We start from the raw sequence: 14,917 nt of genomic DNA, 5'->3' as shown, positions 1-14,917 counted from the left end.
TTGTTTGCTCGCACAGGTATTCGAGAAATTCAGCTGTGAGGAATAGATTTACAAATTACGTCTTGTTAGAGTTTTCTGTTTCAGTATTTAAACCTGGTTTAGCCGTAAATGGGATAGCGGGAGGGGAATAAAGGTGAACCTTCAGGTACTATGCTTTCTGTCACGTGTCCAGGAGAATCTTCTTCACTGTCATCACTGTCACTTTCACATAGTTCAGGAATTAGTTCATCACCTGAGTCTTCATTGTATAGGATGTTGGCAATTTCATCAACACTTACGTTGTAAGTTGCTTGTTATTATTGTGATTTTTTGTCTCTTCATCTACTCTGTGTCCGAGTAGTGGAGGGCATATTCGCAACACCATGTTCATGAAAATGGAGTCCCTCAGAGAACTGTTCTCAGTGTCACTCTGTTCGCGATTGTTATAAACAGTATTGTCGCTGCTGCTGGTTCAGCAGTTATGCCATTGCTATATGCAGACGATTTGTGCTGCATTATAGCTCACAAAATATGGCAATCGCAGAGTGACAGTTCAACAAGCTATTAGGAGAGTGGGACAGTGGACCTTCGAACATGTGATTTGGTTTTCAACTGCAAAGACCTCTGTTGTTCTCTTCTGCCAGAAGCACATTCTTCATCCTCATCCTGAGTTTTATTTAGGAGGGGTCGCTCTTCCTGTAGTTGACACTTACCAATTCCTTGAGCTCCTTTCTTAATAGTAAATTATTGTCGGAGCCGCACGTGCATCAGTTAAAAGTGAAATGTGCTAAGAAGCTGAATATGTTGGAGTTTCTTAGCGGCAGTACGTAGGGTGCTGACCACATGGTGCTTCTATACTTTCATCCACGTTAGACTACAGCAGTGCAGCATATGGATCAGCAAGTTAAAGCGTCCTTGTAAAACTGAATTGCATCTACCACAGCAAAGTTAGTTTGGCAACAAGGGGCATTCCGTACAAGCCCCATTGCTAACCAGCTCGCTGAATCTGGTGTACCGCTTCACCGCCTCTACACCTGAGGCGCCATCAAACACTATGTGCGAATTTGCGACAGATGCCACTTCACCCAAGCTATCCCTGCGTATTCCACAATGGAAACTGTCAGCTGTATGCTGCTTATCCATGAGCAATGGAACCGGTTGATATATGCTTCGATAGCAGTTACAGATTGTTTGATGTACTTTCAGTTCCTTGTCTTGTTTAGACAACCAAGTAAGGTACACCCGTGGTTAATACGATGACCAGAAATCATCCTGGATCTGCACACCGGGCCTAAAGTGAACACAGACCCCTCCATATATTGGAGGCTCTTTCTGGCCATTATTAGCTGGTATCCAGGTTCAGTAGTTATTTACGTGGATGGTTGGAGGTCAGAAGTGAAAGTAGGCTGTGCATTTGTTGTTGACAATGAGAGAGTCCTTTTTCCTCTTCCGGAAACCTGTGGTGTGTACACAACAGAGCTCTATGCTTTGAAGCTCTGCGGTATGCACTGTCCAATGAATGTGGCACTTTATGCTGTGTTCTGACTCCTTGAGTTTGCTACAATCTATTGATGCATGTTTTCTATGGCACCCTCAGGTGCAGCTGATCCAGGACCTTCTGACCTGGTTTGGGAGTGCTAACACCAGAATCAAGTTTTTATGGCTCTCGAGCCACATGGATATACCGGGAAAATATGACGCTGATAGGGCCGCCAAGGAGACGGTTATATTGCTCCCATTGCCTTACAAGGTTCCAGCCAGTGATATTCGTTCACAGCTGAGACATTTGGTTATATCCCATTGGGAGGTGGATTGGCAGGCCACCCCTTTTCCGGATAAGCTGAGAACAATTACAGGAACTATGAAGGTATAGAAGACATTCTTTCAGGTTTCTCAGAGGGAAGCAGTGGTATTACATCGTCTTCAGATCGGCCATGGTATAGGAACACACTCCTACTTACTGAAGGGTGAAGCAAGCACCCCCCCTCCGGTGTGTACTTGGGCAGTCATCTGATCATAGTACACATTCTTACATAGAGTGCGTGGACTTGGCCATTCTATGCTGTAGTCTAAAACTTCAGAATACCATCTCCCTCGTTCTAAGAGATGACGAGCAGTCGGAAAACCTCGTCATCCATTTTGTGAGGGATAGTGGCCTGGTTTAAATTTTCTTAACTATGTTTTTATTCTTTTAACTCTGTTTTTATCTTTGTGTATTTTCTGTGTGTTTTTAAAAACTTTTACTTTGAATAGAATATATTATTTTGTTTCAAAGGCAATGGCTTATTCCATTTTAATGCATTTTAATTTTTTAAAATCATTTTATAAGAAGATAAGGCATTGCAAATTAGTTCCACTGATTATTTTCATTTTCAATAATTTTCTTCATCTTCTTTTAAATTCTAGTCAGTGGACATTTTAGTTATTATTACATTTCGTTTGATCTCGTATCATTAGGGGCCGATGAGCTAGATGTTAGACTCCTTTAAACAACAAACATCATCTGGAGGCTAAACCATAATAATACTCTAATCTGTCTACTTCATCATCAGTGAGCCATCCTTGCCCTCCAGTGACTTTTTTATCTGAAAGTTTCTGTCACTTCATATCTTCCTTTAGTTTATGCAAGCACATATAGAGTATCTTCCGTACATGTCCTGTACAGGGCTCAGATTCAGGTACAGCTTGCTGGCACTGTGACTAACATAAGAAATCAGTATTGACCACTGAAACGAGCATACTACCAACTACATTGTACATTGACGAGCAGTTGAATTAGAGATTGCACTGTGGTGGGCCTGGTAAATATAATAGTACGGCACAGCACGTGGCTGCGTTGTTGTCGGACCTCTTACAGGCTGTGAACAGTCGATGACAGGATGGGCAAAACTTGAGATTTCTGTGCATTTGATTGTAGCCAGATTACCGGTGCCTGGTGTACTGGTCATTCCATCTCTGAAGTCGTTTAGGCATTGGGCTTTCCACGGGCCACTATGTCAAGAGTGTTCCATGAGTACATGGATTCGGTGAATACCACCACCAACAGGGTCAACTGCCATGGAGTACAATGTGTTGACAACAAAGATCACCGTCAGCTAGGTCGGATGGTAAGATGTGATAGACGGACCGAAAGTGCAGCACATCACTAGTGAATACAGTGCTGAGCAACAAAGAAATGTGATAAGCTATGGCATCTAGAACCATCTCCTTGCAATAGGGTACAGGAGTCAGCACTCTGCAGGGGTACCCCTGGTCAACGCGCATCAGAATGCACAGTGACTAACATGGGCAAAGGAACTCTGCCTTTGGACTATCGAAGTATTGAAAAAAGGCCACCTGATTAAATGAGTTGAGGTATCAGTTGCTATAGAACAATGGCAGGATACAAGTGTGTCGCCCACCAAGAGTCAATAGGTCCCTCTTGCACGTAAGTTACAGATCAGCCGGTGGTGGTGGTATTGTCGTATGAGGGCTGTTCACATGGTATATCTGCCAACATCCCTCACTGGCAAACGTTATAGGAACCTACTGTCTGATCATTTCCTCCCATGTGTTTGCCTCCAGCAGCATGCAGGAAACCTTTCCCTGTAACAAGACAATACACCGGCTCATTGCTCCTGAATTGTGGCTGATTGGTTCATTGAACACTCCACAGACGTGAGGATGCTGGCTTACTCCTGAAGATCACCCAACCTCAGTCCTGTTGAGCGCATCTGTGATGCTGTTGAGAGAGATCTTATTCTCCTTCTTGTACCAATCTCCATGCATTATGGGAGGTTGTGCGGTGGTCATGGATCAGTATGGCTCGCTAATGCCTTTGATACCTTGTGGGTGCCATGTAACTGCTATCATCAGGGCAAAAGGGCTTGCTACACACTACTAGCCAAGTATCTTTAATCTCTAATTCAATTGCTCATCAATATGCTGTATGTAAGCAAAGAGAGAACATGGAACTTGTGTGCCACCATTTTTAAAAGACTGGAATTTAGGACCTTTAGTGCATGAAGATGCATGAACTATGTATATGTTTAATCAGAACACTATGGAGAATTGAATTAAGCAAAAAAGAAATTTTATGTTTTGACAAGATTTTCATGTACAAGTCCCCTAAATTGTAATGATTTTTCTTTATACAGAGGATGTTAATATTTTACCAAAAATTCTGCTATCATGTTCAAAGTCAGGCAATCTCATAACTATCTCCAGAATCTCTGTCTTGATTATTGATTAGGTCCTCCAAGAACTTGCACAGTAATAGAAAAATAAGAAACCTTTTTCTATTTCTGTAATTTAGTGGATTTTCTTCATCCACCCCACCAAGGACTTTTAATAGGAATATGAGTACCATCAACTAAATCTACAACACCTGGGAATCCAGCTTTCTTGAATAACTTTACTTTCAATGTATTGAATTCATTTTGACTGGATGGAAATTTCACTAATCTTGTTATGGTACTTGACATGATGTCAGATACATCAGATATGATTTTTGCAGATCATAGGCTGACATGATACATATCTGTGCATGCCATCTGTAAAGAATTACAGTGTGCGTTAAATGTTTCTCATTGAAATAAGTTCCATAGCTTGTTGAAAAATAAAATTTACTGTATATACAGTAAAACCTGCCCTCAGCAGAAACGGGTAGTTTTTTCCACTGTATGTAGGATTTCAGTTCAGAAAGGTGGTTAAAAAATAAAATAAAAATCTTAACTATTAGATAATCCAGCAGTAGATTCATATTATTTTATGCACTAGTAGATACAATGATGACACTATTCACACACTTATATATACTAGTTCATCAGCACTAACAAAAATGTGTTCTTGCTTAGAACTACCTTACAGTGCATAGCACATGCACATATTTAATACACATTACATGTTTTATAAAATTAACACCAATAGTAATACTGTACAATACTGTCATTTACTTATTCCATTAATCCAGGATTGTACAATGGACACAACTATCTCTGGTAGCACAGTTCTCAATTAAAATGTGGGCACATTACCGGGCGAGTTGGCCGTGCGTGTAGAGGCGCGCGGCTGTGAGCTTGCATCCGGGAGATAGTAGGTTCGAATCCCACTATCGGCAGCCCTGAAGATGGTTTTCCGTGGTTTTCCATTTTCACACCAGGCAAATGCTGGGGCTGTACCTTAATTAAGGCCACGGCCGTTTCCTTCCAACTCCTAAGCCTTTCCTCTCCCATCGTCGCCATAAGACCTATCTGTGTCGGTGCGACGTAAAGCCCCTAGCAAAAAAAAAAATATGTGGGCACGGTGAACAATTCAAATTTTGCTAGCGAAAAGTACTGAATGTCTGTTATGGCTGTTAGGGCATATCAGTGGGACTTCATGTTACATAAACCATCTTCTTCATCATCATTTTTCTCATGATCATCACCATCAATTTCTGTTTTCTTTCCTTGGAGGGGATGTGTGACAAACTCTTCTATGTTTTCAAATGCCACCTCTGTCTCAACTTCTAGATCACTGGCCATGTAATATTCTGCACTGACATTACCTACCATAATAATTACATAATCCTTTCTGAGCTTTTCCGCAACCTCTCTTGCATGGTGTTGTAGCATTGTCTCTGATACAGGAAAATTTCTTGCTCTTTCACTGACAAACCACACCCAAACAATTTAGTTTATTTCCTCATTCTCAGTTACTCTGAGCTTTTGTTTCATTGTTCCATTTCCCCATAACCACTCATTTAATGCTGCCTTTTTTTCTTAAGAATGTCATAGACTTGCATTTTTCCAATCTTAAACTTTGCTATGATCTGCTTAATAAACAATTTGTCTTTCTCACCTAGCTTCTGAAACCTTTACTTTTGTGTTCGAATGTAAAACTGCATGTTTCTTTCCTTCCATCACTATTAAAATTACACTGTAACTACAGCGCCAAGTTCTGCGATTGTTAACTGTAAGCACACTAAATCCATGACCTTTCTAGGAAAACGGCACTGCATTATTAAGGAGGTAGTGTTTCTACCCTCTCAAATTCCTGCATTTCGTTAGTCAGTAACTCGTTAAGGTTACACTCACAAGGTGACAAAATTAGATAAAGGATGAAGGGGCCCCCTAAGTTTCCTACCTCAGGTTTTCATCTTTCTGCATTCCTATACATAGAATATCCCTGTCATGATCTACAGATAAAGTAACTGCCTTACAATGATAGGGTCCAAGTTCATTTCCTGGCTGAATGCTATCTTGACCATCTTAGATCCATTTGGAATATACATGTACTGAAAAAGGGTTAGGAAGGAAATTAACTTTTTTTTTTTTCTGTATAGTCTCAAAATATCCTTCCTTTTCCATGTCAGAAAGGTTCCACTAAATACAGGTAAATTTACATGAATATTAAACCATAATTCACTGGACTGGGACCTTTTCCAATATGAACAGTTTTGTGGTTCATAAAGGTCCACTAAAGGCAGGTTTTACTGTACTAGGATGTATTCACCTTAAAAGATGCTGATGCATAAAATCGCGGTGCAATCGGTAACATGAATAGTGGTGAAATAGGTAGACCTCTCTATTTGTTTGGACTGGATTGGCTAGCAGGGGCATGAAAACATACATAACCATGGCCTTAGTGAAATTATATTGTTTCTTAAAATCTCCATCATTATGTACATTTCTTGTGGATCTGGCATATCATGTAAATATATGGTATTGTTATGTAGCACATCATTATAAAACAAAATTTAATGGCCAAAATCATCATTAACCTCCATTGTGATCAATTTACAGCTGCTATTTGTTATTAAGATGGCTGACAATTATTAGCTGTAAGTAGATAGTGGAGCTTCCTTATAGGGATAAAGTGTTCGTTCCTAGATTTTCTCTATAAGGGACAAGTATGAATTGAAAATTATTATAAGAAACTCCTCAAGGGTTTCCTCATTATTAGTAGGAATTACGAATTATGCCCTAAGGAGTAAATACACTTACACACATTGTCCAGAATTCGAACTACTGCTGCCTTGTTGAGAAGTCCGTGAGGATGCTGCTTGGCTGTCATGTCCTCTGTATACATTAGGAATGATTCCATGTGTGTTATGAAAGGAAAGTAAACAAGAAGAGAGAGATGTGTCCTGGTTAATTTTAGTTTTTAAAATTATTTATCACCTGTTTTAAATCTTTAACAAAATATTATATTGATCAATTTTGTCACTGTTGATGAAAGTGAAATCTTCACAGGTGAACAGAATGTTAATGGAATGTAAAAGTTTTAAAATGCTAGGCTCAGAATACATTCCCAAGGATCTCTTTATGCTGTTATGGGAAATACACTTGTACTGCCACAACAGAGCTACTTTATCAATCAGAAAATAAAAATCATTGAAATCATTACCAAACTTTAATACTGCAGCCATGCAGTTTGCTGATCTGAGGCATTCATTAGTGGAAAGTAATCATATTAGATAGACTGACCCATTCTTTTAGATTAATAGCTCGTTACATAATTTAATAAATTGGTTTGTTTTATCAATTTGAATTGCTTTAACTACATTAATGCTTTAGAAATTAATGGTAACTGATCTTTGAGAAATATTTTGAAAAAAAAGAAGAGAGCATAGTAGGAAGCTGTGTTCATGGTTGCTATCAGTGATGTACGGTATGCAAAATTTATTCTTTTAATTTCGCATGTTCATCTCCATCTTATCTACCTCTTGCTTGTGTTGTGTTGGGCCTTGCCATTTGTATTCTGTTGCATGTGCTGTGTAGATCCAGACCCTCACTATGAATACAAGCGTAGACTGAGTGAAGCAGGAGTGCCACGCACGCCAGGTATGTGTCTAGTGCTTTTAGAGGTTATGTGTCCATTTTTATTTTGCTTTGTAACTGCCATTATACTTCTCCTTCCTATTCTTCTCTTACCAAATTAGGTTTATATTATGCTCTTTGTGTAAATATTTGTTTCTCACATATAAGATGCTTGTTCTCATTCCTTCAAATTTCCTTAAATATGCTCAGTTCCACAGACTTCCACAAAGGCAAAGACATGTTATTTGAAACAATATACTTATAAATTAAAGCAATGCTTTTCAAAATTTTGTGTGTGTAACTGATATTTGAAATTACCATGTTAATTCAGTTTGACAGTATAATACAATTAGGTGTCAATGATGAACTTACATCAATACACTCTCAGTATTTGATCTCTCCCAGATATTTTGCAGTAACAACATGTTCTTTATTCCTTTCTTTTTGTCTGTTCAGAAGTATTGTTAACTCAGTTGTCAGAAATATTGGTGGTAATCTTTATTCATTATCAATCTTTGTATCTGGCGTAGTTGATAGGAGCAACTTTGCTAACTGATCTCGATTCATGTTGGTCCTTAGCAGGGATTTTCCTAATATTTCTTTACAGCTCTGGCCTAGAAGGAAAAGAGGGAAGGAACGGATCATGTTAACTCAATACAAGTAATGGAAAGGAGCAAATAAATGTCAAATCAAATCACATCAGGAGAGAGAGAGAGAGAGAGAGAGAGAGAGAGAGAGAGAGAGAGAGAGAACACATATTAGGATGACTCAATGATAGATAAGTGTGGGAATAGATAGCAATAGAAACAGTAGATAAGGACAAACATAAATACACACAAAGACAAAGACTTCGTCTACATTTTCATAAACTGCTCTCTTCAGACAGATGGGCTCTCTCCTCATAAATTTCCTTTCAATCTCTGACAAGCTCATTTTAGGTTCCTAGTTTCATCAGGAGTACGGGCGTGAGCACTCACTGCTGGACCAACTTGGCAGACCTTCAGTCTTCGTGCAGGAAGCACCTGCGTTGTTGGCTCCTAACTATGGAGTGGGGCATCCTAAATAATATAATACATGAAATAAATTTCATTTTGGATCTGTATGACAATTATGTTATATAAATTGAAAAAAACTAGTATTTTGGTTCCACCTACTCAATACCTATAAGTTTATCTGACTAGTTAGAACCAATATACTAGTGTTTCTATTTGTATAAATAATGTAACATGTGCAAACATCTTTCATCTGAGCTAATGTCACAGGAAAAACCAGTGTGTCCTTAACACAGGCAGTCTTTCTGTTCTTCATGAACAATTTCAACTCAAAATCTGAAGATAATTTGTCAGTCTCTGGATATAACCTGAGATCACAGCAGTTTTTCTCCATTAGAAACACATTTCCCAACACAGCCGTTAGTGTAACAGTGCGGGTACAGAGCATTGAGCATTGTTTCATCTTGCCACTCAAAACTGCTACCTAATAATCTGAAACACAAACAAGTCTTACCTCCTTGCTTGATGTAGGCATGATATTAGCACTTACGGTGGAGTGCTGAAGGTCTGTTTCATTATGTGTTTTTTTTCTCTTATTGTGATTCAATCACAACACATTTAGCATTGTAGAATAAAAGCATTTTCAGGAGATATGGCACAGGAAATGATTGGGTGGGACACCTCACACCTTTCCCATTTCTGACGACACGTGTGGTAGGAAGTGTAGGATAAGAAGACAGCCGGATAAACACAGCGAAAGGGAAGAAACATAAGGTAAAAATGAATACAGATGGTAAAAGACTAGGGATTCAGGACAAACACAAAAGAAGAACAGGATCCCAATTCAAGTATGGTTCAGGATACTTCTCATCACTCATCATACAGCAGTGCCTAACTATAATATTTCAAGTTCTCCTGCCCTAAGTGTTGGTTGCTGTAAATAATCACATTATCAATGGAAAGTGTTCTAAGAATTTAACATTTTTTTTCCCTTTAAAAGTGTTATGGAGTTGATGAGATCAAGTAGATATTTTTATCTTTACTGAATCAGTTCAAGAAGCTATAAATATCTTACTGTGAACAGATTACTGTAAACAGATTACTACAGCATAATCCCTGTGTAAATTATAAGAATTCTTATTATAAACTGATGCATATGATTCAGTAATGTGACCAAAGGATTTGAAAACATGTTGTAACGAAAGTACCTAAGCTGAATTTGATAGGAGTACTACAATAGAGCCAGAATTTGATCATCTCAGTTCATGGAACACTTTGATGGAAAACCAATGGTTTCACCAGTAATCTTCAGTTATGTCAAAATCGTAGGTATCAGGTTAAAATCTGTTTTTTTCTGATGGTAAGATGATTAATATTAAGCTATACTTATGTTGGACAACTTACAATTAACAGTGCTACAATATGTATGTATGTATGATATTGTTCCCCTTCACAATTAATTATGGACAGTTTTTATGTTTATGTATAGATGCAAGCGTTGTACTAACTGAGGACACCGATGGATTCATCATTGGCGACAAGGTGTGGGTTGGTGGAACCAAACCTGGCCAGATAGCGTATATAGGTGACACCCAGTTTGCTCCTGGGGAATGGGCTGGTGTCGTTTTAGATGACCCCATTGGTATGTTCCTACCTTTGTTTATACAATTTAGTTTTAATATCCAAGTGCTACAAATGTAGTCTCAAATACAGTGAAACCTGTGTAAGTTGACCACCTTTCTTTGCGGTCATACATGTTCAGTATATAGAGGTGGTCATGTTAAAGAGATTTTTTTTTTCCAATGATCTTTCAAGATGTTTACTGTATGTATGCATGTATGTATGTATTGTACCAGGAAAAATTGGTATCAAAGAGCATGAGATCTTTCTAAGCGGTGCCTAGTTCTTAGGAGCAGGTGCAGAGAGTAAGGATCGCAAGGTGAAATAATAGATATCATAACTTTCTCCCATTTATTCAATCTATGAAAAGTTACCCTATTACATCGCTCAATTGTAGTGATCAAAGATATTTATTGGAAAATATGTTCCAGTTCCTACAACAAAACATCAAAAAATTGTGTTGATCATATAAAAAATCTTGCTATCCAAACGAGTAATTTTTTTTCAGCCAGTTATGTCCATCGTGATTTTCTTGATATAAAACAATAAAGCATGCTGAAAGTAAGTTAATATTTCACTTTAATGAAATCCTTAAGTCCTTTCTACTATCATTTGTGATTTCAGAGTATGCTTTCTACGTAAATTAAACAAAGTAAATTCTATAATTTCTTCTCATGAAATTCTCAAAAATATTTTTTTGTCATAAATTTATATAAAACACTTTAAATTAAATTCGATCTTCTGGTAGAAAGTTCTAAGTATTGTCCTATTTTACATGACTTATTGTACACTTTATATGAATATTGCGAATTAAGAGTTTATTGTATGCCTTCACTACAAATAAAACACTGAATTTAAATTCTAAAGTTCCAACAAGTGAGAGCATATGATATTATGAGATCTAACGTGATAATACACTGTCTTCCAAAAGTCTGTCTTTATTTTGAATGAGAGTGAATTATTGCATTACGTTGTAAAACGTTAATTTTCAAAGTTTATAATCTGCTTATAATTGTTCATCAAAATATTAAGTAAGTGAACTTTTGAATTCAGTTATGTTCTTTGTCAGCAATGACATTGTCTATAAGGGTTCTGTTGAGAGCCAGAATTATATTTCTGAATGAGAAGACACTTATATCACCAGTAATATGTCTTCTTGTCGAGCTCGAACTGTTGAAGACTGCTCCGCAAGCAACAATCTGGGAATCAGCTAACAGCAAGCACCGCGATGTTCCATAGTACCATGTTCCAGGAACCGTCCTTCGTAGTACCAAGCCCATGTTCCGCGTTGATCTGCATTAATCTCCGTCAATCTACGTTATCTTCATCGATCTGCGTCGTTCTCCATCGATCTGCATCGTCTTGAGACATGATCTCTCATCTTAATAAAAGAGTGACTTTAACACAAGAAAGTCCATCTGACTAGGTAACTGTTAGTGTCCTATGTTGAAACGAGTACAGTTTTGATTTGCGGTATTTAAAACGGCTTCAGAAATAATCACCATTCACTAGATGAGAAATTTGTCGAAGCACTGTTTCTTTTCTTCTTTTTTTTAACCCATCCCAGTTTGTACATAAGTTGTAATAATTGGAAAATGAAAAACACATTTCTATGCATAGTTCACCTTTACACCACTCACTGCACACTGTTCGTATTGTCAGAAATGACTCTCATTCAAAGCACAGTTTATCATGACTCACTTTCACAATAAAAAAAAAAGGAAAGAAATAGCTCTCTCTCGTAAAATAGCATAATGTTCCTTCTCACTGTCACAGTTCATCAAGTATTCATGTATGAATCCTATAATTCACAATGTCACTGAATTACGAAGTATGCATAATGTATTGCGGCGTATTTACAGTTCATTAGACAGTCTATTCACACAAATTGGTTCCAAACGGTACAGTCTGTTACAAAAATTAGTAAACAGTCTTTATGCACAAGTTGAAGTGGTTTTAGATTTAGATAATATTCAAAATATTTAATGTGTTGCAAGCCTACACTCACGATGTTCTAAGTTGAAACAGTTCATGACCATTAAAATTTAAAGCAGTCGTGCTAGCTTCAAGTTATTCACATGGAAATCAAGATATTTATAAGTTCAAATACTGGCAAAATATTACAAGTCTTATAACTTCAATGTTATAAACACATTAATTTCCAAAGTTCAAGTGTCCCTGGTGAATTGTAAGTCCAGCAATTTCTCAAGAAAATTCATAGGGTACTCACTGGTGTTCAAATAAACTAAGTGTCAACTTGCCGTCGAAAATAATACAAGTATCACGACGTTCCCGTAGAATGAACACTAAGTTCGACTTCACTTGTCGCGAGCAGCATGATTGACAGGCCAGATGTGAATGGAGAATTGGTACTGCCTTGCTCTGGCCGGAGCCTCAGCTTTTATTCTGCAAGACCATGGTTACTCGCTACGTCACGAGAAAATGTGGTTTCTTTCTCGCTTGATATCTCTTGAACGTCTTGGTGGAATTTGCTGAGATTGACATGTTTGCCTTCAGAACACTAGCTACACGATGAGGTATGTCACATTTCTATATCTTCATCGATTAAAAAGTTAGTAAATTTTTGTTCTCGTACATTTGAGAGAAAGGCATACGACATGTGGCATTCATGTCACCTGCAGGTTCATCGCTCATGACGTGTCCTGCTTGCCACGAGGAACTTCGTATTGAGCTCACGTAAGATGTCGGGCACATGAACACACATTACTGTCGTCCTTTTCCAAATATTCCAGTAACTTTTAGAATAATGTACCTGGCTAAAACAGTTCCTGGTACAGTATGTATGTATGTCTGTATATATGTATGTTTACCGCTTAGTCCCGTTTCCAGATATGTGGTCGGGAATGAGCTGAACATGTTCTTAAAGCCTGATGCCCTTCCTAATGCCAACCTCAGTTGAGGAACTAACAAAGATGAAATGAATGATGGTGAACGAAATTGGGTAAGGAGGCGTAAGGAATTGTCTGTGGCCTATGAATAGAAACTGTCTTGGCATTTGTCTGGAAATGGAAGTGGGAAAACACAGAAAATGATTTTCAGGACAGATAGTAATGTGAAGATAAAGTTGGAATTCAAGAGGACAAATTGGGATGAATATTCATTTATACCAAGAGGTATTAGGGATTAGAATCATTTATCAAGGGATATGTTCGATAAATTTCTGAAGTTCTTTGAAATTGTTTAAGAAACGACAAGGTAAAAAATTTATAGGGAATCAGCCACGTCGACGACAGCCTTAAATGCAGATCAGTGATGATGATGATGATGATGATGATGATGATGATTATTGGGGTTCAATCGCACTCGTCTCCCAAATGCTGAGCTTGGCTCCAGAGCTGTAGTGTAGAGGTCCTCACGCTGAGCATTTCGTCCCGCATGCACACAGCACTGTAAGCAAATGGGCAGGCAGGCGATGAGCGTATCATGCTATTTAGACACAGTGACCTTGTCACGTCACAGGCCGTGAAGATTGAGAGAAGTTCTTCCATTCACCCTCAATCACTGCGGTGATACCAGCATTTGCAATGGAGGCAGAAAATAATGAAAGAAAGAGGGCAGAAATCCACATCATTTTCAATTTATGTTGTAAGGAACAAGTTATTTAAATTCACTGCAGTTTATGTATTTTGACCGTGTACGATAATGAGTTAGGCCAACAACCTCAAATATTTTTGTACTGTAGCCTACGTAATGAATTACAGTTTTCAATATTATATTTTAATATGAGCCTTAGAAACATTTCTAATATAACACAGAGTTAAGGTGGATAAGCTGTGCTTGTGGTTGCTTGGGTTTAAATTATCTGCTGAACTCACCAACAGTGCAATCGTGTTTATCGGGAATATCATCAGTTAGCTTATTTATTGAAATATTTGTTAGATACATTTACATTGTTATTATTGTTGTTGTACTTTAATCTTGGATAGTAAATATCTATGTCCTCACTCATGGTGAAATCCCCTTGGCATTTAGAGGATAGCTATTATCATCAGACACCTGATAAGTTTTAATTACTTTTTTTCAGAAATTCAGTGAACAGGAAAAGTCACATAACAGTACAACACTAGGCAAAATCAAGCATTAAACTTGTTGAATTATGTAAATATATTACGTTTTGCAGAATGAATAACAGGAATATTACTTTTTTAATGGAAAAACTGTGATTCCCATCCAAGGAATTGTAAATCGTAGCTTGTCCACTTAAACCCTGTTTCTTGGTAAACTGTAACAAAAATTATAACAAAGCAGTTTTCTTTGAATGTGTAAATATAAGAAAATAACATTGACTGTTCATAGCAAGCGCAGTAAAAATAAAACCAGAATATGTTGCAAAGGATGGTTTTCTTGCGACTATAGCATTTTCAATTTTTAACCCCCTTGCACTCAGCCTGTATGCAGGGGTTTGCTCGAAGCAGCTGAAACTAATTTTTGTGATTTTGCAACTAAATTACGAAAAATCAACATGTACACAGTTTAACACATATTGAAATAAAATAAACCACACTAATATAGGAAACTGTGAAC

At 37.6% G+C, this 14,917-nt stretch overlaps 1 protein-coding gene across 10 annotated transcripts in view; it reads left to right on the top strand.

Annotated features, from left to right (window-relative positions):
• Positions 1-14,917, top strand: part of LOC136864525 (CAP-Gly domain-containing linker protein 1) — a 958,550-nt gene that overhangs the window by 434,542 nt on the left and 509,091 nt on the right. For 6 of the 10 annotated variants that reach the window (XM_067141619.2, XM_067141616.2, XM_067141617.2 and 3 more), the window contains 2 exons: positions 7,722-7,784; positions 10,242-10,394. In XM_067141619.2, the coding sequence (XP_066997720.2) occupies positions 7,722-7,784; positions 10,242-10,394 (216 nt within the window). The remainder of the gene's footprint in view (positions 1-7,721; positions 7,785-10,241; positions 10,395-14,917) is intronic. The other 4 variants (XM_067141621.2, XM_067141618.2, XM_067141622.2 and 1 more) reach the window with 1 other exon arrangement.

Source organism: Anabrus simplex, chromosome 2, assembly GCF_040414725.1.
Source record: "Anabrus simplex isolate iqAnaSimp1 chromosome 2, ASM4041472v1, whole genome shotgun sequence".
NCBI classification, from domain to species: Eukaryota; Metazoa; Arthropoda; class Insecta; order Orthoptera; family Tettigoniidae; genus Anabrus; species Anabrus simplex.
The sequence above is the reverse complement of the archived record's forward strand: the minus strand, read 5'-3'. Positions and strand labels throughout refer to the sequence as shown.